This window comes from Anser cygnoides, chromosome 1 (genome assembly GCF_040182565.1).
Source record: "Anser cygnoides isolate HZ-2024a breed goose chromosome 1, Taihu_goose_T2T_genome, whole genome shotgun sequence".
Lineage (NCBI taxonomy): Eukaryota > Metazoa > Chordata > Aves > Anseriformes > Anatidae > Anser > Anser cygnoides.
Genome location: NC_089873.1, coordinates 95,041,103 through 95,067,689, shown reverse-complemented (window position 1 = coordinate 95,067,689; position 26,587 = coordinate 95,041,103). Strand labels below are relative to the sequence as shown.

Genomic DNA, 26,587 nt, shown 5'->3' with positions numbered 1-26,587 from the left:
AAAAAAAAAAGAAAGAAAAACAAGAGAATATATAACACCTAAAAAGAAGCTGAGGTAAGCAGGGGGAGACTCAGAAGCCCCTGTAGAAGTTGAGGATATTCTCAGTCATTCCAGAAACTCAAGTTGAGGTATTCTGGCCCTCCCTGTCATTGCTTCTATCAGCCAAACTGTGAATAACCATGAAGAGAAGACAATTAATCATATTCTTTGGAATTATATTGCCTAAAAAAAGCAGTGGCCCTAAGAATCTAAAGCCCCAGCGCGTCTTGCGGCACTTGAAATTCCTTCTGGGGGAAATGTCGGAGAACCAGAACCAGTTTTGCTTCCCACACTGCCCATTTGTGAATTCTTTCCTATTAATAGAGTGAAATACTGCAAAGCAGCTTAACCTACTAGAACAGACTGTGGTTAAAAGAAGCCGGTGCTGGGCTTTAAACTGAAAATTTCTCTTTTCCAAAAAGGCTACAAGGATTCCCTTGTTGACCTAATTTCGGAAGGCAGTCTCCTCAGAGAAAGAGGAATGAGCAGTGAACAAAAATTTTCATGAATACATATTCTTCCCAGGTTTTTACATGGCTTCCAGTGATCCCTCCTCAAGGTTCAGCTAGATCAGTAATGCCTAAGGAGGAAAATCCCTTCTGGTTCCATACACGAATGCTTGCATAACTTTGTCACATCCTGAATTCAAAATTATGACAGAATCCTCAAAATGATAATTTTCTTTCACTCTGTGTAAATCATTTTGTTCAATAGCATAACGGTTATGCCAATACCTCTGTGGTTTAGAAAAACTAAAAATGATTACCAAAACCTAAAAGAGGATATTTAAAATTAAAATGCCACTTCATAATAATATTTAGAAGCTCAGCAGAAATCTTTGGGGAAGAGGAAGGAATCTGATGTTCAAAGCATGCTATAAAGGTCCCATCTGCAAGGCAAACCCATTCACAGCATGAAATTTGAGGAACAAAATAGGAAATGCCCCCTATTTACTTACTTACTCCCTTCTTTCAGCTATTATTTCTAAGAAGTATATGCATTTCTTTGAAACAATCCCACTGTTAAATTCATGAACACAGTAGGCATAGGAGACATGATTGTTTTCCACTCTTGGTTCTATCACACATTTGCTGTGAAACCAGAGGAAAACCGCTTTCCGATCTACCTCTCTACCCTACAAAGACCACTCGATACTCTCATTTCCTACAGAGCTACAGATAAGATTGATCCTTCTATTCAACCAAAAGTAAAGCTACTTCTGTGTGAAACAGAGGCTTCTGCTGAGGCATCTGTTTCTCTACCAGAATGATCAATGAGAAAAAGCACAGCTTGGGAACAGCAACTGCTAATTAGGAGTTGCTGAGGATCACTCATGACGGGAGAAGGAACAGAAGGTGACTGAGGATCCTCAGAACAGTACCTTAACTAATTCCACTAATTTGTCAGAATTACATTGACAGAATTAAATCACCTTTTCCGAACAAATACCAAAGGACGCAATCATCAGGTTATTAAACACACTTTATATTATTAAGCCTCCCTTTATTTATTTATTTATTTATTTATTAAGCCAATAAAAAAATCTTTTATTGATGAGAGCCTGAGCGAGTAAGAGTTTCAAAAGACTTCAGGACATTTTGCTTTTTTTGTAGCTTGATAAAGTTGTAGAGAAACAGAAAGAAACTCACAGACGAATGCTGGAGCAACTTCTAATGGTAGAAAAATCACACAGACAGACTCTGTATGAACTAGAGGAAGAGAAGAGAAAGCACAGTGAATTCATGGAAAAAAGTGATGAGTTTACAAGTCTACTGGAACAAGAACGTGAAAGGTAAGGTTACCTCTTGCCATAATACTAAGAAATACCTACAATTTATCATAATGTCTATGGACCTGTCCACCTTCTGCATCCACTAAAAATCAGGAATATTTGCAGAGTCGTATTTTGAGAGTTCAGCTATAAAAACATGACCAATTACTCCTAGCAGTGGTGTAGGTCAGCAGGTTGGCAGATTCTTCAGCTCTGTTTGAGAGCAACAGGTATGTAACGCTACAGCACAGGGGGATACACAAATGTGTTAAAAATTACAACCACGTAAAGCTGGTGAGCCTTTCAGCATGTTTAAGATGTTCAGTGTACACTACAGTATGTAAGTAGCAGAATATGAAATCAGGTATGCAGCCTACAATGGCAGAAGAAAGGCACGAGGAAAAGTGTTTGGACAGATCACAGAAATACAGAGAGAAGATGCAAAGGCAGAGGGTATTTTCAAAGTTTTCCATAAATTAGGTTGCTGTATCAGGACTGGCATAAAAACCATAAATAGAACTTTTTAATGTATTTTCAAACAGCAATTCTCAGAAGGATTTTTAAAAACTGAATGTCACTTACTGTCTTTAAAATGTTGAACTGCGACTTCTTTGAATTTGCATTAAAACTAAGGGGGGTGGGAATCTAAGAATTTCCTATTCCCTGGCTAGCTCCTCCAGAAGATAGGAGAATATTGTTTCTGTTTCCTTTCGCTTAGGAACAGCTTCCAGATGGAAATGTTTGGGTGTGAGAACGTCAAGCCTATTCTAAACTCACATTATGCATAGATAATTCTTCCTCTGCTTCGCCTGCGTAACATCATGTTCCATGTATTTTGGCAGCATTCGCTACTTACACCCTTCCCACTACACCTCTCTCCTTCAGGTCTATCAAAGATAGCACATATGCTTCCCACCAAGTACACAGCCATATTTATGGATTGCAATCAAAGAGGCTGGGGGAAAAAATCCTTTGCTTCTCTGAAACATGTATACTGACGCAGGCAAGCACAAGCACACACAGAAAGGCACACGCAGCCCCTCCACAAAGTGCAAAAGCCACGTTTTTCTTTAAGAACTGTTTTTATGAGACATCATTATATCAGCAACCAAAGTCTGAGATGAACCGAGGTTTTCATCTATGTTGTCTTTTCCTCAAAAACTAGCAGACACCCATCTCTTAGAGACAGAGCTAAACAACCACGGTTGCTAAATGTAGCAAGATGTTACATCAGACACATGTGCTCACACAGCCTGAAAAGCTGCACAGAAGGAAAGGCTAAGTGTCATGATCTTTGTTGTTTTTTTTCTTGTGAAAACAAGGTAGACATGGGACTAAAACTCTATCCCTGGCCCCTCCTCCATATTCCCCCCAAGAAGACCATAAAACATTTACCACTATTATCTGCAACATTTAGTCTATCAGCCTGGAAAAATGAAAACAAACAAAAAAAAATAATAATACTGAGGTGCCTAATGAGACCTTAGAGGATGTAATAATAGATTTCAGATTAAGTCTCAATTTTTGTATTTTCTTTGGAGGACTTATTTTATGTGGAAAACCTTAAGGGGGTGTGATGTCACATATTGAGCTCATTCCAAAACGTTTGCCAAGTAATGTCGCCATCAAGATCTCCACGCAATTGCCTGCCATAACATTAAAAAAAAGAAAAAAAAGCTCAGCAAGTTAAGGCACAGCTCCTTCTCCATTAGCCTGTGTGACTTGACATTCAGAATATATACACCCATACAAAGCAAAGTGACCTCTTCTTCCCTTTCAAAAACCTTAGTTTAATTGTAAATCTTCGCAGGATGTAAATTTTTCTCTTGGCTTATGTGAGTAAATGAGAAGTATCATATATAAAGCAATGACAATGAAGTTTTGCTTCCTCTTGCATAAATTCCACTTAAAAGCAAATCGTACAGAAAAGCTGTAAGCATTTGTCAAAGAACTTTCTTCTTTTTTTCAACAAGAAACAGTATTCTCCTGTAAGTGTGGAAAGGTATATAACACTTCTAACAAAATTTCAGTTTCAATACAAAATCCCAACCTTCCACTTGATTAGTCAAAAAAGTGTTTTACTTTATGAAAGAGCAAGGCTACAGTATATGCTAAAGATAACTCTGAAGCGCACAGAATGCATGCAAGTCAAACAATGTACCTGAGTAACAAAGGATTACGTGATCAACATGGAAAACTTAGATGTTATGGGACAGTGATACTGAAGCACTGAAAACTACTGTTGATTGTAAGAATAAAGGAACTATGAGCCAGATCCACTCTTGCACACAATTGAATATATTTTCAAATAAGGAGGAGGGAAAGCATTTGTTCTTTCTTATGTATGCACTCAGGAATAATAAAACCGATGAATTCTTAAATGAAAACTTTAATGACAAACTGATTTACCAGATGATCACGTTTTACAAAATCTAGACAAGCCTCCATCTCTAGTGTCTTTCTGCTGCATTACTCCCTCCATACATGGCATTTCTCATTAAAAAGTTAACTTTCAATTTTTAACTAAAGCATTTTAACTAAATTTTTAATTAAATTATGTTTTGATCATACAAAATATTACCAGTCTTCACTGATTCAGTGAAAACACTTCATCTCAATCATTCATGAATCCCTTTGACTTCATAGCAAGACTATGTTTCACCTAAGCAATTGAACTCTGTCAGATTTGGGAGTTTAAGACAAAATTAGTGACAGCTCTCTAGATATAAGAACTGGATTAGCATTTAATGTTAACCCTTCAGGCATTTTAAACATTTTCCTTGTTGCCAGCCAAAACTACTCCTCCATAGTCCTACGTAGTTGAGAGATGAAAATGGGTCTTCTAAGTTGAAAAGTCTCAATCTCCTTAGGTTCGTCTCAATAGGGAATTAATTTCTTTGAGTTTGGGAGAGGAAGAAAGATCACTTTGAATATCTAATTTGCTTAGCAACAGACACTTACCAGCAAAAGAATGATATAGCTATACCACTATCATTACACTTATTCATCTTAAGTCATATATAGGTCGAAAGTGCAGTGACAAACCCCTATCAAATAAAGAACAGTCCTGTGGAGAAAAGGAGGCCAATGGGCAGTGGGCAATTAACACATAGGTCTTTCCTGCACTTCAGCATGAGTTGTACTCTGAATGTGTGCAGATCAGACAGGAACAGACAAATTGCACATGCAATGTAGTGTGCTAGAGCTAAGTCTACTAGATTCCATAAGGGAAAATCCTACTGTATCACTGGAGCCCAAATAAACAGCAGCACCCAAACTTATTACAAGAGCTCACACAAACATAAACCTCCAGAGGCTAGAAACATGAAATGCACCTGACGAACCAGGGCATAAAAGCCACTGAACCTGTTTAGAAATTCTTGTATTTCACATGGGGAAGGCAGGGTAAAACAGGATAGGATTAAGGACTAGGAAGAATACTTGCTTTGTCTTTCTCACACCTACAGAGCAAAAATTTGGCTCCATGTTCTCTTTTCTTTCTGACTTGTTCCTCAGTCCTTCCCACTTGTCATTTCATTTCTCCTTTTCCTCACACCTCACTTTTGCCATTTTATTGTATATCAATTGCATGTTCGGTGCTAACAGCATTGAAAGAACTGCAGTGTTTACAAGCAAGAATCTATTCCAAGATTAAATGTCTGCAATCAATTAATGTAATCCAGTGCTCAATGATGACACTTGGAAAGCAAAAATATGATGGAAAGTATGAATGAAACTAGAAGGTCTTCCAGATAGGTATGTTTCCAGTTTGAAAACATCTTATATGCATGGAAGTGTTTGTATGTTTACATATTACTCCTCACCCCACAGAACAAGACAAACTAACCAAACAAACAAAAAAAACAACACCACACAAACAAACAAAAAACAACAGAGTAAAATGATCAGCACTTACACCTTCCTTTTCCTCTGCAAATATCAAGGAGTTTTAAATATTATGTTAGCACAGTCGTTCCCCATTTTTCGAATATGAAAAGGAAATGAAGATATGAGTGGAAGAAACCTCTCTCTGCTCGCAGTGTACCTGAATGGTCAGACTGGAGAAAATGAAGAAATCTCCCAAGGTATCTGCGTGCCCCATCTTCAGACCTTCTATGTACTATAGCTAGTATGTTGATTCTCAACTACAACAAAAGGTAAAACTTCATTACGAATATACACTGGTTAAATACGTGACTCTTGTTATACAGGACAGGAAAAAATAGCAATTTGCTAATGAGCATAAGCAGTGTAAACAAATGAGTAAATAGATTTTAAAGGCAGTTACGATAACTTGCTCAGAGGAATCCAAATATCAGCATAAAACTTTTCAGGTTGGTATAACAGCAATTAGTAAGATCTTTAATTAATGGATCGTCTACTGAGAAAGATGATTTTTTTACTCATAGGGAAGAAAGTTGTCATAAATTTTTGTTTTAGCACTGAATTCACACTCACAAAAGTCAGATAGAGGACATAGTCCACAAAGAAGAAAACAATTGTTTACAAATAAGGTAATCCCAACATATTATAAAATGAAATTTACACCTTTTGCTCCAAACAAGTAAAAAATAACCAGCCAACCAAACTCTACTCCACTGCATCAGACATCAATAAAAGGACATCTTCAGTGTTAAGGTAGAAGTTGTTATCATACCTATCTGAGGAGTCAGCAATCACCAAGCATACTGAATTGAACCTGACCAGCAAGTCTCAAAACTCTGGTCTTTCTCATCTAACAATGCCATGCTTGCTGCTTCAGTTGCTGACCCCCTCAATGCCAGTCAGTTAACACAAAGTACTGTAGAGTAATGCAGGTTAGAAGAGACCTCTGGCAGTGTCTACCACAACCTGCTGAGTGCAGGGCTAATTTTCACAGTTAGGTTGCTCAGACCTTTGTCCAGCTTACTTGTGAAGATCTCCAAGGGTCAGTGACTTACTCTGCTGGCTACCTGGGCTCCTGTTGCAGTCTCTGCCATCCTCACCTGGAGACCCTCTCCTTCATTGTAGGCATCATTCAGGTCTGGTTTCTGCCCTGTGTTTAGCTGAAGCAGCTGTTGTTACACATCTTCACAGTCTCTGATCTTCTAGCTGCTTTGGACACACACGAACTTTCCCCATGCTTCCTTAACATCTTACCTGCACAGAGTTTGTGACTCAGTTGGACTCCTCTCACTTCTCTAAGAGCTTCCGCAGCGTACCCTGTGTTAGCAACTTCTCATTGTCCACACCTACTTTGTCCATGGGGCCCCACAGGTCTTATTCTTTAGGTCTTTTCTTTATGCATTCAGTATCTGTGCTTCTTCTCCCAGAATCTCGAATTCAGCCATCGCTTCTGTGTTGAGGATTCTGAGGTTTACTTCAACTGCCAGAACAACAACAATCTCATCTTTTGTGAGTAACTTGTCATCACCTTCAGCTTCATGAGACCAGAAGAGACTTCAATCTTTTATGCCCTTGTTCATGACTTCACCCTTCAGATTCCCTAATGCTTCATTTCTTAAAACCAGGGCAACAGTCATGCTGTTTGTCGCTCAGCCTGTCAAACCTAGGCCCATTTTCTCTCTGAGCCTTTCTACATTTAAGTCTCACAAATTCTTCTTCACAGAACCTCCAAGAAAAAAAAAAAAAAGAAAAAACAACACCAAGAAACACAAACAAAATAACCAACCATCCGCATCTTTCTGTTCATCCAAATGTCTAATCTTCTTCCATGCCCTTACTTCCAAAGAAATCTTCAGTCATTTCAACCTTAGCTATTTCACCCCTCTCCCTACATCTCTCCACTGGATGCACTGTCATTACTGCATTAAGGTTATGTATTTCCTTTTGGGTACCTTTACAGTACATCCTTAACCTCTCATTAAACGTTACTACGTGGCCTAAACCCTCCATCACATTACAACTGTACCAAAATTAAATCACGTTATGTTATATTCCCTCTCAGGTATGGAGTAGGTAGGAAGCGTGGTTTTAGATAATTGTGCATTTTAGGTTAGGGGATTTTGTTTTGCTTTTTAATGTCAGATGAAACTAATTGCTGCACACAGTAGGTCAAGTAAGCAATGCTTGAAAACAGGGACAATGCATCAAAGAGAGAAAGAATCATCTCAGCTAAAAGGTGAGGTATATTAGTATGTTGTCAGTGTAACATTGCTATGCTTTCATTCTGACATACTCACTCATTGGAATAACAACATATGACGTGCCCAGCACTGAAAAATCTACTATTGTCTAACAGTGGGTATAATTAATATTTACTGTTTTTCTTAATTAAACCAATTAAATATTACAAGAAGCAGGATCTTATCTTTACAGAAAGCTGCAGTAAAAATAAACACTGTCAACTTATTTATTCGACATGTTACCAGCAGTTTTTAATTTCATGCACACTAAACTATTGTTATAGATCGCATTGTACTCAAATGCAATCATTTCCTTTTAGCTTTCTGGCAATGACTTATATATATTACATATGCCTGAGACTATGTCTTGCAAGTTGTGAAATGGATGCCAGATCTCTGTACATTTGACCTTTTTCATGGGTATCTAGTGCTCTGTAGGTGAATAAGAGAGACCTACCACAAACAAAACATTAGCGTTCTCATTCTGCACTACACCCCAACGGGACAGTCCTGCTAATAATACCACCGAGGCCTGAAGACAAGACACAAGGAAGTGATGTACACAGATTAATTACCTCATGCTCGTACGTGGAAAAACTATGTAGTGTTATACTACATAACTTTCAACAGATGTTGGGAAATCAAACTCTTGTCAAAAGTCAAGGATTCAGAGATTTATACAACAGTTGCTGTGCATGATGAAGGTCAAAATAATTTATCTTAGAAAAGAATAAATAAATGAATTAAGTGCAGGTTAGCAAAGGGATGAAAAATCAAAAATGCTAAATAAGATCAAATTATGTTTATTCAAAACAAAGACTAAGGATAAGTAGAAATAGAAACAGGGCTTTCAACTCAGTGTTAATACAACTGAGAAATTCTCTGGATCTGTGGTGCAATTTTAAATTATTCCACCTACTGCAGATTAGTCAGCAGATGCAAGATTTAGGCAATACCCATGTCTCATGCAACTCCACTGACGTTCACTGAATCTGAGAAAGAAGTGAGGCTCGTGCTCAGTTTCTCTAAATTCTGAGCACATAAGATGTCTGTTCACTGCTTCAGGCTCTTTGTCATGACTACAAATCAATACTACCATTGTATACTTCGGGGCAGGGGAGGACACAATAAAAAGCATTAGTCAAACCCTCATCAGTGTGGAAAGTGATGGGCATTGCTATATGCCCTCCCTGCAAAAGGGAGGAGATTTCCCTGAGACGGATGATCAGGGAAAACCACCTTGGTGGTAGCTCTAGTCAGCACTTCTAACCACAGCGTCACAGCTCAAAGGGAAAGATGACCTTTCCAAGCTGGCAAGTCTCAGAATATTTATGGCTCTTGGAAATCAACACCAGCTCCATATATTCTATTTGGAACAGAACCAGTGACCAGCACGGGTGATGAAGCACTGGCATAATATGGTCATGGTGAGATGCTACCCTCAGTAATTGGGCACTCGCTCCATTCACCAATTTACATTCCCAAATAAGACACAGTGCATTGCTCCATGTACAGCACAGCATAACTAGCCTGATCGTAAGCAACAATAGAAGCAGATGACTGCACCAAGACCTGTGACCAAAAAAAGACACGGCGCACTTCTGATTCATTGCAGGGTGGGGCAGAGGGAGAAGTAGAAATTGGCACAAGATTTTGTAACCGGAGTTTTAAAAGGAAGCACAACATCAGACAGAGAGAAGAACCTATAAATTATTCTGAGGTAGAAGAAAAGTTTGACACTATCATAATTTTCCATAACGAGTCATTGCTCTGGGAGAAGTTATACTCCTGTTTGAGCGTGGAGGAGGAGAAGTCCCAATGAAGCTAAGATCTGACAGAAAAATTTAAGGGACGTACATGTGCTATAATTAGTTTCGTATCTTAAGAACAGGCCAGAGAAAAATGGCCGTGAGAACAGAGAACGTAGGTCACACACCAGTTATCAAAACCTGTGATCTAAATTGATAACCAAGTTTCCCATGGCATACTGTGAACTTCAATGCATATATACTCAGCTACAAAATCACCGAGCATTATTTCTATATATTTTTACATAGATACATATAGATATACACAAACAAAAGAAGTACGCATGGGAGATGCAATCAGTTTAAGAAAAATGTCACAGACTCAGTCTCTGTGCTTACGACAGTAATTTTAAACAGAATAAACAGAAAAATCAGTAGCACTGAATCTGCTGAGAACAGGGATTACTAGAAAAACTGTTAAAAATAAAGACCAAAATTTTGCTTTTCACGTAAGTACATATTTTTTTGTTTCTTGAGCATGCAGCAAGTGCTATATAACCTTGCATGAAAAACAACACACACTTGGACAAGGTAACACATAACCCACTTAGTTAACACATAACCCACTTGAAGACCAAGCTGAGAAAGAATACATTGAAAAAGCATGTTCAACACTTGAACCCTTCTGCTGTGAAGATCAGGAGAAAGCTCCAGAATGTGGGCAAATAGAGAAATCAACTAAATGGCCAGGATGGACATATGAACTTTCTTTTTTAAAATTTCTGTTTCAGACGCCTATACTAGGGGGAGAGGGAAGGGAGGGAATGGATGGCTCTCAGTAGGAAATGGAAGCAGTACAAAGTAGATACAAAAATAATCAACCAGATCAACCAGACTCATCCCTGTCACAGAGCGCTGTTCTCCACACACACACTGTGGACAATTTTGCTTCTTGTTTCAAATGCCCAAAATACAGGAAGGCTGCCCTGTAGAACCATCTGTAAAAGATGCACTGTCATAAATAAAATTTCTAGTATTTCATCAAGTCATTCTCTTTCACAACACAATATGATTCCTCCTGGTAGAAGACTTCCTTCCCTTCAAAGACTTCCTGATTCTTGGCGGAGACTAAAAACAAACCCTGAAGTACCCATTTTGGTGATGGATACGGACATACCGAAGATCTGTAGCACATAAAACCCTGAGATGGGTGCTGGAGTGCCTTGCAGCAAGATCTGCTACACAAGAACCATTCTGAATGGAGAAGTGCCTGGTCCTCTTTTTAGTGGGGGTCCAGATCATGCACACCCCTTGGGACAAAAACCGATACAGAGGCCCCTGAAAGGCATGATTTGAAGGTATTCCGAAGACTGAGCAGACAAACAGACTTTGTCAATTCCTTCACCCTCCTACAGATAAGTTAGGGCTGGGGAACACTAGTGGTAAAAGCTAGAGCATGTACAGACATACCGACAACAGAAGACTCTAGTACTAAAGGATCCTAAAGCATCACTTCATTATTGACAACTTCTTTTTCTGCCTGAAAAGTAAGGAACGGTTATGATGTCAGGCTAATGAAAGAGGAGGTATTTTGCCATAGATAACTTTTATTCTCCCTCCAAAATAGGAGTTTAAAAGTGCCAAAGGGACAGTCACACACTGGAAATACCCAGACAGCTAACTGGTTTGTGTCTGCCAAATTCGGACTAACATCAGTTATCTTCTCCTGGACTCTACCTTTGCCAAGAGTGCTGGAGAAGAAGAGAAACTCAGTGAATGCAGAAACATGGTTATTCTCAAACGTGCATATGATCTTGACTAGATATGCCTTGCACAGGTCTGTTCTCAGTCTCTGCTCAAGATACTCCTAGCAGCTTTGGTGGAGACAGCATCAGGTTATTGCACTGCAGAAGAAAATGATTAAACTGCTCTTTGTAACAACACTCCATTTATTCGCTTGCCAATACCTTTCAAGTTAAAAATTTTGGTTGAAATCCTGAGAACTGATAAAAAAACCTGCAACTTGAACAGAGCTCTTCACTTTAAAATCCACGAAAAATCTTGCCTCTTCTACCTTATTACAAAACTCCCTAGCCACAGCAGTTTGATTCACATTATCTTCAAATCACTGGGAAAAAACAAGGAAAGGTACTCATGATACCACATCCTGGGAGGTGTTAAATATTTTCAAATCCTATCCAGAATAACATAGGAGTCAAGTATGGATTTTTTATTTTTTTACATGATTAGTAGGACAGTTCATTTGGATACTCTTAGTACCTCTCTCCCATTTGTACCTATGTTTATCAAATCACAGGTTATTTTATTATAAATTCAGGTGTGAGCTAAGACAAAAAGGCAGCACCAAGTAAAGCCAATGAAACCCAAAGAGACATGGTCCCCACAGAGATTATCAGGGTGTAAGTGACAAAACAGTGACTTTCTTGTACCATCCTTCCACGTCAGTCAAGTATTATCATTACCATCTCACTTGCACTTCCTTACACATTATGCTAGCCTCCTTCCTCATAACCTGGGGAGGGGAAAGAAAAAAAAAAAAAAAGCAAACAACAAAAGCAGATGCTCCTGTAGCTATGAAATAAAACCTAGCAGAAATGGAGACCTTACACCCTCCTGTCCCTTTAATTTGATTTGCATGCTAAGAATGTTAGGACTATCAGAAAATTCTTAGCACGGTAAACCACATTTTGACGTATATATTTATGACTGCTAAGCTGACTTTTAAGGGATGTTCAGATCCTCCAATTTCATTTAAGTCATCAGGAAATTGGGACATCGTTTATTCAGATGTTTAGACAAGATTTCACATGTTTCTCATTTGAAAATTTTATCTTACGTCCAACCGGGGGACTGAGAAGCAAGACACACTCCCTGAAATCCTAAAATTCTCCTTTTTTTTCAATAGTCTTGCCAGCTAAACTCTGGATGTCTTCGCATTCTGTCAGACAGCAGAATGAGTCAGTCTGTCCCTAACTGGCCTTCTAAAAAGGAAATTGAGAAGTTTGATGACATATTTGGATAAACACACTCACTGGATAAAGTTACTTAGCTTTTTATATCACTTTAAGTTTCCTATAAACCTACAAAATCCTTATAGACTAGATTTAAGTATACCCAATAAAAAGCATAGATTATAAATAAACTTAATGAAAACCACCGTATTAAGACTCAAAGAACCTTGTAAACATGCTTGTCAAAGCCTCACCATTGTAATACAGTGCCACAGCCATAAATCCGTATTATTAATTGCTAGTCATCCAACCCTTATTGAAATATCAGCCCTATATACATCATGGTTGGTTCAGAACCCAGTTTTCTCATGGTCTCTGAACACAACGTAACAGCCAACACTGTAGCTCCAACTGAAGAAACAATGAATAAAACCAGAGCTTACACAGTTCAACTCTCCTGAAAAGACAGTGAAGCCCATTGTTATCATTTCTTATTACATCTCCCTGACTATTGGACCTGGCCTGGAAATAGCAGATGGTTAAAATATACTCTACTGAACCTGTAGAAGGGCACAAATACTGAGCTGACTTAGCTTTCTAAACCCTCAGTTTACCAAAGGGAAAGGAGATTTAAAATACCATTTTGAAAACCACCATTTCTTGGAGTAGAGCACATCCAACGGCATGGTATGCAACAATGGAGTTTTATTACATGAATGTATCTTACAGATTCAAGATCCTGACTGCTCTGAATTCCTGTCCTCCTTAGCCCTGTACTAACTTCAGGTGCAAAGAAAGAAAATAAGTCATTTGAAACAACAGTGCTTTTACTTGTTGGATAAAATATTTATTTTACATGAATTATTCATCAGGCTGTGTTTTCTGCATAAGCTTACAAGCATTAACAAACTTTAGGATTACTCTGGTCTAAATTTCTTGTCTGTAACCAATCTTAAAATTAAACTAATTCCATGTATTTTCTGATTTCACTTCCAGCATTTCATTAAAGTGTGTAGTTCAACACTTAACATATGTAAAGATCTGAGCCTTAAAACTACATACACGATCTTACTCTTGGGTATTCTGATTACTAAATGCATAATAGTTGTTTTTATGACACCCAGGAGGCATCTAGAGCATGTCTTGGAGAAAACTGAGAAGGATAAAAATAACAACATATACAGAAATTTTCAAAGTGCTTAGAGACAAAATTAGCATTTTAGCCACCTGACTACAAGCCTGTCTCCACAGCTGCATCCCTGAAACAGTACCAAAGTACAGGTTCAGGCAGTAAAGTAGCATTTCAATAACCAGTTGAAAAAATGATGCAGGAAGAAAGGGCTTGGTTTTATTAGACTATGGAAAGACTTTTGGAGTAGATGGAGCCTCTACAGAATGCACAAACTTTACCTAAAATAAAACAAAAATAGGCTATGGTATTTAAGTTTAAAAGGAAGATGAAGACTGTTTAAGTTTAGCAGAAAGTTAACAGATAAAAAGGCATGTACAGTTGAGGATCACATTATTTGGGGATGCGACCATTAAAACTCTGGATTCGTGGGTTAAAAAGCAGCTAAGGAAGGTAATGAAGTTCATCAAGAAAGAGCAAAGATCTGTCTAACAAAACAGCATTTCATCTAATCAGAGTTTACAAAAAGAGGGAAAAAAAAAACAAGGGTGCCAAATGCTCCTATACAAATACAAGCAGTCTAAAATTTGAAGAGAAATACTCAAATGTTGAGCTTCAAATGAGGGCATAAATAGAATGTGCTTCTCAAAGTCAGTGAGAAAGAAATATTCAAAGGAATATGACTACATGACTATAAAGTATTTAAATTAGGCTGTGAAAACAAATTATGCTGATGTAGGAGCTGTACAACTAAAATAAAAAAAAAAAAGGAAAGCAGGAAAGTGGCGAGTGAAACAAGATAAATTTATTTAACTCTGTAAAAGCATATCCAGACTCTCTGTGATTTGAATTTCCTATACAAACACAGATGATCATATAAATGGTAGACTGATGACAATCAACCCAAAATAACAACACAAACCACAGAGTGCTCAGAGGTAGAAAGGGAGACATAAGGGGAATGTGCAGCTATTTTCACACGCTGCATAAGCATCACACTACAGTACAACAGAGAACAGCTACTTAAATAGTCTAACTTTTGGAAATCACCTAATCATGAATTGTAAGAGGAAGCTCAAATTATGGTTTTGGTTTCTACTAGAGCAATGAACTAGCCTTCACTGTAAATATTAAAAAGACAGGGATGAATAAATTCTCAAATTCAACCTGTTAGAAGTAAGAGCGGTGGAGGAAAAACAAACAACAGCAAAATAACCCAACCAACTTAGATATTTAGCTTTAGGTAGGATAGATACATAACACTGAAGGAAGCTAATTAAACTGAGCATTTAAAAGAGCAAACTGCTTGAAGGCACCATGGAAACAATTTAACAACATTGACGAAACAAATTCAATGTAAATGCCTATCAGCAAATCAAAAGAAACTAAAATACTTTCCCCAAAGTCAACTAAACAATTTAACAAGAGGAAAATAAAGTATAAAGGTATCTTAAAAAGGGAAATTGTGCAAACAAAGATAACAGTCAAGAAATAGAATCATAAAGGTTGGAAAAGGCCTTCAAGACCATCTGGTCCAACCATCACCCTACTACCAATGTCACCCACTAAATCCTGAAGTGAAGAACATGGAATTGCTTCCATACTTCTCAGTGAACAGCAACATCCAAATTTCATCTGTTTCATTTGCCATAACCTTAGCTTGTCTTTTTTTTTTTTTTTTTTTTTTCCCTCTGATCGATAGCACTGGATTCCACTATTTGGGAAATCAAGGTGGTTTTCACGTGAGACTTAAAGGTGAATGAGTCCACAAAGCTTTCTGAAGCTGAACTGGGAATAGGAAGAGGTTTAGATCTAATGTGTACAACACAAAGCAATGAACTTACTAGCACTTTACCAGGACCAAATGGTATTTCAGAGTTCTGAAAGAGCTTGTATGAGGAGCTGATGAACTATAAGCTGATGGGCAACTCCTCCCTTAGAAAGCCAGAGAAACAGCAGACAGCACTAGTTGTTAATAGGAGATTGTAGGATTGATGCAAGCAGAACTCAAGATCTATCCATCTGATTCACCAATTAATTAGAAGAAACTATAGTAAAGAAGAGAACTGATAGATATCAGGCAAACACAAAATATTCCACCCGGTTGAGAGGAAAGCAGAAACATATGCCAAAAGTCTGCTCTCCTTCCCCATCAGTCCTTAAATTGAGTAATACTTTGCCCTTCTATCCCCCTGTTAATCCTGGTATCTGCAAGTGAAGCAAGACTAACTGAGCTCACAACAGTTCATTTACCCCTTTCCCGGCATGAGTGTGTTTTTCATGCACTTTGACGTGCTTAAAAACAAAACTCAAGGGTCTGACTAGTTACTTGCAATTGTTTGAAATAGATGTTTACGAGGGCCAATTTTTAATCGAGTTTCTTATGGCTGTGTGCCTCTCCCTCATCATCTTATTTTCTCATCCATCAGCTAATTTCAAAAGAAATGTAAGAAAGAAGCAGAGACCTCTAGATTATGAAATGCCTGCAGGGTTCCTGAAAACAGATATCCTTAGTGTCCAGGATATGAAGCAAGAGACCAGTTTGACCCCAGTAAAAGAACACTGCAGAAAAAAAAATCATCCTAACAGAGTGGAAAGCTTAGTAGCTCACACGTTATTGGACACTAAAAAAATAGTAATAATCCAGCCACAAAACAAATTTCTGTAATTTACTTTGTTTCATTATTCGAACAGGTCTTTTCCACTGAAAATAATGCTGTCTTTACACACCTTACAGAAACAGCTGCCTATCTTTACTGCACTCAAATTAAGAAATAAAATCAGAATGTCAGTTTCAATCGCAAAGTCTGAAGATTGGGAGAGCTGCAGAAACACCACAATCTTCACTTTTTCCTTCTTTCTAAAATCAAAGAATGAGATGATATGAATTCACACACAAGTCTCCCAAAAACATTAAATATTTAGCCAAATTTTCAAGAAATAAGTATTGGCATGTGGGGTCATAGCTTGAAAAGAGCTCAGACATGCACCTTTCACTTTCTTAGACAACTGCAGTCAGACTTTCCAATGCAATCAGGTGTGCAGCAATTCGTAACAGCAATGGGAGATGAATGAAGATGCTGAGCTCACTGGAACAGTTTGGTTTTTAAAAACTACTTCCAACAAAGCAGAGCATTCCTGCTTCCAAGAGGAGAGGGAGAGGCTCTATGTTTTTAAAAGGAAAAATACTAAAAAAATACTAAAGGTATGTTCAACTATACTTAACCAAAAAAAAAACAAAACACCTTGGAGAGAAGATACTACAAGTCCTCTTCAAGTGACTCCACCTAAAAATGCAGTAAGGCAAACTGTATATGGTAAGTGGTTAAGACACTGAAATCTCTTCGATAATGAGATCAGAGTACTTGGATACCAGTACAAGATGACAGTGAGCGTAATGAATACAGAAAAAAATCCTGAACCACGTGAATACCATAACACTTCCTTATAGCTCCCAGATCTTTACCTTAATTGTTTAAGAAACTTCTCATGTTGTCTTGTTTATTCAGCTGGTATAATTACAGCAGGAAGACAAAAAGATGATAATTTGACGCACAACACTAAAGTAGTCATTATACACTTCCTTATTTAACACAAGCACTTCACTTTTCTCAGTTTTAAAGGGAATGATGGCACAACACCATAAGTCACTACTGTTGTCATATCTTACTCATTGTCACTGTATTCAGGACATAAGAGAGCATAGACAACTGTGCACTGAATTTCATAAAGTATATACTAAACAGACGCTCCTATGAAAGCACTGTGTATTGCTGTTTTCTTTGAATAGGTTTATTCTGTTTAATCCATTTGACCTGAAGAACTTCAGTTCTTAGTATTAAAATAATTCTCTCTCTTTCCCTTGCTAGTTCCTGTTATCAACTCCAAAAACAATTCTTTTTGCAATCGTTCTGACAAAATGCATATTTTTGGTTGAGGCCAAAAAGAACCACAACCTTCACTTTCTATTCAGATAACATTCCTGTTTCTCTATTTATAAAAGGTACACAGACCTTATAGGTATATTGACTCATGTTTTAGTAACCTTACTTAACACAGAAGAAATTTTGCCCTCCCAGCATGTACATTCCCGTCTCTGCTTTTGACTGTAGTTGTAATTAACGTTCAGAAACAAAATGTGAATTTTGCTTCATGTTTGAACTTAAGGGTATGCTTTAGTTTTAGATGTTTTCATTTATCAGTAAGTGATGACATTCAGATGTCTCTATTGCAAGGCAGGCACCTGAGCTCCCATCACTGCCCATGGCAGTGTGGTTGTGGTGGTCCACCCAACTGACTGAAGAGAGGCATCTTCATGTGGAGTAAAATCCCGCTCCAAAAGTGGCTACTTTTAGGTAGCTCAGCTACGAACACTATTCCTTTCTCTGACCTTTATTTGCAAAAGAAATTTGAAAGACAAATCTTCACTGGGTTGCTGGTTTATAACATCAATCATCCAGAGCACAGTTTCTTACACCTCTTCCTTATGTACCAGCATTGACCAGTGAATCCAACCCAGCTTAACAATTTCACATCTATTGCTTCTTCCATCTTCTCTCAACTCTAATTCTCCTTAGGTTTGCCTTCTATTCAACCTCTTCAGTTGGCTCCCCCCTTAACTTTCAATTTAATCCTGCTTGGCATCGAGAGAGCAATGCCTCACTTTCTCAGTTCTCCTGTCTTACCCCTACCCCATCTACACCAGCTCACACCATGCATTGCATTTGCTTCTCTCTCTCATTCCAACAGCCAGGGAGTTCATGTTCACAAAGTGTAGCGTTCCTTACGTGTTTACTCCTAGATAGTTTTATTTGTTCGCTTTTGTTTTAATAAAAGCCCTTCTTCCAAGGTACCTACTACTGGATCTGCTATAACATCAATGACATGGTTACTTCTAGACCCAAGGTATCTATGAGGAGCTATAAGATCCCTGGGTGAAAAGAGTTCACATATGTATGAAGTTGGATGATCAAATTATACTCCTTTGACTTAATCTAATAAATCCCTGATCTATTTTTACAGCCTGTTCAGACTTCTTACTGTTCTACCTCTGTTTACACAATAAGTGTAAGTTTGTGAGTGTAAACCTCACAAACAATACCAATGCTTCTCAAAATACAGCATTTCACCAGTTGTGCAGAGGAAAGGTGCACTTCTCATTTAGGTTCTAAGAAGGAATAAACTCCTTTTTGAAGAAAATTCAGGGGATGGGGGAAAAAAAAAAAAAGCTGTAAAATCCTAGAAATAACTGTGAAAGACAGATTTTAGAGAAGGCCGGTAACTTCTGTTCTGCTCTCTGCATTTGGAATGAGTCGAACTTGGCTAGCAGATATGCAGTGTATGGGAGTTACATCAAGTCTCACGAGGACATGTTTGGCAGTAGAGGATAAGACAGTTTGGAAATTGGTACTAAATGCACAGAGTTAAAAAAGAAATGTGAGAATTAAAAAAAAAAAGCTTTTAGGTTACTGCTGCCTTTTCTCTTTATTCAAGTCGGATATTCCTATTTATCAGCAAAGGAAGGGAAAAACACATTTCATGAGAAAGGAAAAAAATACAGCCACAGTCTCAATTCTGTTGGACTAAGTTTAGAGTTACAAAACGTGCTTGCATGAAAAAACTGAGCTTTGTTTGAATTTTTACTTTATAAAAGCTCTAAGTTGAGAAGCTAGCAAAATAAACTGTGTATTATCATTGTCAGTGTAAATTACAGGTCTTGTTTGCCATAGCCCCTTGCAAGGAGAAGCTGGCCAAGAGCCAAACGAAAGTGAATAATTTAAAACACTCAGTCAGTTACCTTCTGAGGCATTTTGTTTAGTGGTTAATAAGCTCTCGAGGGATCTTGAAGTTACTAAAGCACATTGTCTTGACACGACCTAAAACGGTCCTCTTTCGTCGCTACTTTGTTGGGAATTTGACATTAATACATCAGATGAACTTCGGTCTGTATAGGTCTGTGTGTGTACACACAAACAGATACATGAATATATTCTGCACATATGTACATTAAGATATATTATATTTTATTTGATAGCTTTGAACATCAGATATTCTTTATTACATTCCATCTTCAAACTGAAATTTCCATATTCCATAAAATTTATAGACACACTTATACATTCACTCTCTCAGCAGGATTTCTTGTTGTATATATTGAGAGAGGACACAATCAAATGCATCACGCTCACAACACATCACGGGCTTAGCAAAGGCTGTTCAGGAACTGCTCTTCAGCTTCTCTCGTGTTATACGGGAAAAGAGAGCTTCTACTAACATAAACACGTGGTAACTCCAAAACTGAAGTTATATTCAAATTTTGCTTCTTTAATTGATAATTGGATTATGCAATTCACTTTTACCTGAAGCCTTTGGAAGCAAAACAAAGACAATGAAATTGTTAACAATTGCAATGTCTGAGGATTCAGAGGCAAGCAGGAAAAAGAAAGGAAAATGATTTTTCTGAGATCAAATATATCTCTTAGTAGAAATTAAAATAACACATTACCATAGAATAAGTTATCCTGCCTCTACTCACCCTACAGTTTGGTTCCTACACTTTTTTGGGCATCTTATGTCAGTCATTGTCAAGAGTCCTGATAGTATGCTAGAAAAAGTGTCCTAACATAGCAGTACGTAGGCTCTGATTTCAACATATATCATTATTTTTAAGCTTTATTCAGGACCAAAAGGTTGGGGCATTATATATAAATGCCTTTTAGCACGTACCATGATTGTTCATTGTACGTGGTTTGCTATATTGTGCATCTTAAGAAATTCAAGACACCTCACTAACTCAAGACACCTCACAAACAATACCAATGCTTCTCAAAATACAGCATTTCACCAGTTGTGCAGAGGAAAGGTGCACAGGGTGATAGGTTCACTGTATGGCATGATTTCTTACCACACAGCTGCTCTTGTCCTTTGAGATGTGCCATTTGTACTTATTATGCTCTAAAAGGTGTGCATATGTCACACAGGCAATATCTGATTCTTTGAAATAGGATCTGCTCAGCTGCAGCTCTACCACTATAGACAGTGGAGACAACAGGCCTGATTGCTTCCAACTACAACTTTTGTTAATAGGATGGAAAAGCCCTAGGGGAAGATGAAAAAAATGAAAAATAGGAAAAAAGCCTGGTGAGTTGTTCTGGAAGGTCATGCCCAACCCACGGGTCACAGACTGGCTCTTCTGATCTAAAATGAGGTTTTGGAAAAAGAAATTGGTAAAAGACATTTATCAACCAAAAGCCTCAAGTTATCCTCAAATGCACAAACTTGGGATGAGGTCTGGCATAGAATTACAGCTTATGGTGCGCAGAATATATACCCTGACACCTTGTAGTTTACCTGTTGTTCTTGTAAATGGTACTGGCAATACACCCCCAAGGAAGCTATGACTGAAACTGTGAGAGTCAGGAGACAAGGGCTCCCTTGGTGTTGCTGCATACCATTCCAGGATTTGTTCCTACACCAGCTTTGGTACCTGCACAATATGCTGCTAGTCCCTCTCATAAAGGATATGAGAAAGTTTGACCCTTCACTTCTCACCAAAAATATAATTTAGGAATCTGTTAAAGTGATTTTACCATTTTTGTTCTGTTCAGATCAAACAAGATTAGATTTTGCTAAGCTTTATGCTTATAGCTTGTCTTCTACTTCACAGTATCAACAAATCTCACAAAAGATTACACACAGAAGAAGTTCAGCTACACTTCTCAGCTGTCTTTTTTGTGTTGAGACATTTAGCACGGCTGCAGGTTACTGAAGTCAAAATGGCACAGCTTGAAATATTTATAGTTTGGTTGTTTGGTAAACAGGAATTCTTACTGCAAGAAAAACAATCAAAGATAACTCCAAAGACAACCATCAAATATGAAAAGCTGCAGCGTTTATAAAACGGGTTGCACACAGCAATAAGTGTAGCATTTCTCTCAAAAATAGAAGTACATTACACACGTTTTTTTTTTCCTCCAGTTTCTTTAGCAATGTTCTGAAAAGCCAGAAAATCTCTATCTACAATTAGCAAGAAATGCTAGGAAAGATTCAAGTGAATTTCACAAAACTTTAATTTATTCCCTACTACAAAGTTGCTATGAAATGGTAATGACTGTGCTTGCTGGTGCCCTAAACATACATAAACAACATGCAAAAATAAAATTAGGATGTTTTGGGTTCCTGGGTGGAGAAGGGAATAAAGCAAAAGGAATTTGCAATGTTTATTCCATGAAGGGAAAAAAAAAAATTCTCAACCTGACTTGGTAGACCATAATCTCAAAAGGTGAGTTTATGTTTCAAGTACAGTCATCTATTTACATTGTTGAAATATTTCATTCATTAGTCTACACGGAAGCTATTTTAATACACTTTAATTTCTCCACACTAATTAGCTAATATCCTAGGATTTTACATCATCTAAAAACATACAGTTTGCTCAAAAGGAAACAGTATAAAATAGCAACAGAAGACATTCTAGACTTTAAAAAAAACACAAATATTTACATAGGATCTCTACTCTAATCACGTTACGTCCTTTTCTTACAGTATTTATAAACCTTAAATTATCATTTGCAATAAAGCCCTAAAAGCATTAGATTTGTAGTCTGTTAGTTTACCCAGAGAGCCCTTCAGAGCATGCAATTCTTAATCATCTCTAGACACAATTTCAACATAGAAAAGAATCTACAAGAACAACAGCAATCTGGGTAGGCTGGGGAAGTAAACAAGAAAACTGATCCCCAAGACACACAGCAGAAACTCATCCCAGTAGAGCAAACCAACACAGCCTATATTAAATTCTGAAAAAACGACTCCAGTGACACTGGACAAAAGGAGGAAACAATTTCAACTGTTCTACCTCCCAAAGAAGTTCAAATCTATTCCTGTTAAAAGTCTTGGCTGAGAAAACATTCATTCCCACCTTCTTGACATTAGGAAAGGCTGGCTGAACCCATGGCTGTGATTTCCAAAGCCAATTTATGACTCTCTTCAAAATAACTAGTACCCACTGCTGTGTAATAGCACAGGTGGGACGCAGAACAGGCGGGTCAACACCAATGAATCATGCCACTATGACTAGCGGTGGTCATCCTTACAGTGTTAGATCTTCAGACATCTCCCTGCATCCTGTGGAAAAATGCCTCAAGTGAATGATGAACATAGTTCTGGTAAAGAAAGTTGGTAGAGATGAGATTGCCTTATTTCACATTTTGGGTGGCAAATTTAACGGTGTTTCAGATCAGCAGGTACATGGTCTGTAACTGAAGGAAACAGACTTCTGATAGCTGCTCTATAACTCTAGTACCCCAAAGTCAAAAGTAGACTAGGATTAACAGGATTTTCTTCCCATGCCCCGATGGAAAGCCAAACAACTAAATCTTTGCAGTACAGAAAGAAGGTACTCAGTTCTGTCTGCACCAGTAGTTGAGTCTACAACACAACAGTCTCCTGAAAATGGAGCACCAGATGGATTTTAATGCAGGCAATGGAAACTAAGCCCCTTCCCATGCCACCATCCAACTGTTGCCTCAGATAATCTAAGCAGATCTTGAATTAGTTCTATGCATACCTGGGCAAAATTTTCTCAAAAACCGATGTATTTGCTGATCTTGAACATAAGCAGCAGCCCACTGGTACTTGAAATGATTATTTACCTGAATTATGTACAAAGTAGATGGATATTGGGCGTGTTTTCAGCTCAGAACTATGTACCTGCATGTAGCTTCTCAAAGCTCCAAAGATGTTTTTTAAGCAGCCAATAGCTCATTAAAAAGAGGAACTGTTTATAGGGCAACTAATTGCCAGGTCTCATGGGAAGAACAAGTTCCTAAGGCTCAGCTGATCTAGAGAAGGATATGTCACTATTAGAAAAAAGCAAGTCTCCTGGTGGCATAAAAGACCTTTTGGGGATTTCAGCTTTCAATCAGGGAGAAGCAGCAGCATCTGGCTCTCATCCTGCATCCTTTGTATGGGGATAGAAGTAAGTGGGAGTAGTACAGTTACTGCTGGACACAAGGAAAGGAAGGGAAAAAGAAAAGGGATGAGTTCATTTGTGCTGAAAAGGTTGTTAGCATTACACAAGAAATAACGCCACGTGCACGTTGTGCTCCGTGCCCAGCAGGCAGCCTGCACGTGTCTGTTTGAAATTTGGTGTTCTGCGGGACTGTTGCCAGCCATGGCACACAGACATGCTGCAACCCTCTTGCTTAAAAAGACTGTACAAATCATGTGGAGTTTCTCACACCATAAAAGTGTCACTTCTTGTGACTACAGCTTCATGGTTGTAGAATATCATGATGTAAGAACCATCAATTGACACTCTTCTGCCACCTGAGAGTGGATATTAGTTGATAAAATTTTAACAAATAGACTGAAGCAAAAAACTCTACCTCATCCAAGACAAGTGGTGAGAGCATTTTATGCCAGTGAGACAGACGATTCATGGAAGAACTCAAAGTGGCTGACGGATTTATGATATGAAAAGGAGTTATCTTCTTAATGATATTTGCTCATAAACTGAAACCCAAACAGAACACTATAAGGACCACATTTCCTTAAATGCACTCTACAGAACTGACTCATAATTTGGGAGCAGGGCCCCGAGCCTCTCTCATCTGACCCACATCACTCCAGTCCACATAATTAGTTACAGGTTAAATGTGCGCATTTAAGTGATTCCACCACAGTCAACTTAGTGAAACAAACAAACAAACAAACAAAAAAAAACACAACTAGGGGATAAGTGAACACATTCACACTTAAATAAAATAAGAAATCCAAAAGTTATCAAATAGAATACATCTAAAAAATGAGAAAAAACAGCTCCCCTCTCTCCGTACACTTTATATAAGGAAGAAATAAACCCTACAACCTAATCAACTCCACAGATTCCTACAAATCCCAGATGCATTTCTTTAAATGGATGACAACCAAAACAACATAAATAGGTTTTCTTTCACAATCTTTGTTTTCATTCCTTTTGCCTACAGTATTCGTGATGTCATTTACTCTGGTAAAGAAACTAAGAAACACACAGCTCAGATTTCTCAAGTTTTCAGGGTGTTAGTTGCTAACACAGATTACTAATCATGGCGTTTTAGAAAAAAATCTAGAGCTAGCTTTTTATGTTTTCAAAGTTTAACACTGCATACTACTCTTTCAACTCCTTTCCCAGGTTAAGTAGGAATGGTAAAGCCTCTGTCCTTCTCCCCAGAATAAGCTACATTTGTTGGCGTAATGCAACCAACTTGTAGACAAGCATTTCTTTATAAGCTCATGTAGGACCTACCATCTCAAAATTAGATCACTAGACCATAAAATCCTGAGCCAGAAGAGATCAGAAAGAAGAGCGAAAAAATCAAAATGCCATTTAGTCCACTGCCCTCTCCTAGGCAAGGATTAAGATCTCTGAGCAGCACAAGCCATAACATAACCGCTCAGGCTATGCACAGCTCCTAGTTACAGCTTTCCAAGGGCCATGCCATCCTTCAGAAGAAAAGAGGCCATGCTTCTGAAATTAAGTGTGGTGAAGGACATTCTCATCAGGTTTGACCAGTCATTTTTCAATAGAAAGAAAACAGGACACTTTTCTCCTAAACTTTTTTTTTTTTTTGAGAACATATTCTCTGGATTGAAGAGTTTTCAGTTGCAGGCCAAAGTATGTTCCTAAACACATTTTATACGTCAACAGAAGCCCTTTAGGACCAGGTTTGATCTTGACCCTCCCAGCAACATTCTCACTCGAAATTGATTATTTAACTCATCAGACAAAATTAACTGAAAGTGCTACACATTTCCTACACATCGCATACGGTTGTGAGGCTGCAGTTTACTTGCAATTGTGCACAGATGTGTGCACGGGCTAGCAATGCTCCTCTGACTAAAGTTTGCAGGTTACCTCAGCACGTACTTCACGCTGGAAACACTATTTTGGGTGATGCTGGTTTCCAGGACAGCTCTTCTTTTCACTAAGTAGTAAATCTTAAGTTGCATTAAGCCATAAACGTTCTTGTTAACTTAACGTGGTAAAAAAGCCCAAACAACCTCAATATTAAAATATAGGAGGTTTTCAATTTTTCCTCTCTTAAAATGAAAATATTAACGAAGGCAGGGTTGTGTTTTTGCATCCAGATTTTCCCTCTATTCCTTGGCAAAGACGCTCTGAATCTCGCACATCACCTTCCAATTCCTCAGAGAGCTCTCTGGACAGACATTATGAAGGACCTGTAAGATATGAGCTACATACAGAAAACCTGTATAAACGAAGCATACACTTTTGCCTTTAAATAAATCAGTCCCTCAGAAGTAAGTGTACCAATTATGTGGCTAACATTAGGGCAACAAATTTTCCCTAGCCTTCCTATTGCCATATGCCTGTCATTTTTTTTCCTACAGTTTCCACTCACTGTTTCAAACATATGTTGCCACTTATGTGCCAAGAAAGGAATCTCTGAATTACCCCCTTCATGTATGATGAAATGGCAGACTGAATGGAGCCAGAGAGAGCACCATTAGCAGTTATTCACACTTCTGTTTTCTCTTAACTTCCTCTTCTCCAAAGTTTATTCCTCCTATGCAAGGGGATGTGTAACTATAAAGCCATCCATGACTCATGCTACAAAATATATAGCTGTAGCCATGCACTGGAGAAGCAATTTTTTATTTTTTTTAAAGGCCACCTTAAATAAACTTTTTCTCCTTTCAGTTTCCAGATGGAGGATTCTTTTGTGAATCGCTTACCCAAGCATCAACACTGGTGATCCAACATTCTTTTCCTGTAAACTCATTGCTCAGTTTACCAGTGG

At 38.0% G+C, this 26,587-nt stretch overlaps 2 protein-coding genes across 4 annotated transcripts in view; one reads left to right on the top strand and one right to left on the bottom strand.

Moving 5' to 3' along the window:
- CMSS1 (cms1 ribosomal small subunit homolog) overlaps window positions 1-26,587 on the bottom strand; it is a 239,465-nt gene that overhangs the window by 162,327 nt on the left and 50,551 nt on the right. The window lies entirely within an intron of this gene.
- FILIP1L (filamin A interacting protein 1 like) overlaps window positions 1-26,587 on the top strand; it is an 84,802-nt gene that overhangs the window by 9,433 nt on the left and 48,782 nt on the right. For both annotated transcript variants that reach the window (XM_066990384.1, XM_048058151.2), the window contains exon 3: window positions 1,653-1,831. In XM_066990384.1, the coding sequence (XP_066846485.1) occupies window positions 1,653-1,831 (179 nt within the window). The remainder of the gene's footprint in view (window positions 1-1,652; window positions 1,832-26,587) is intronic.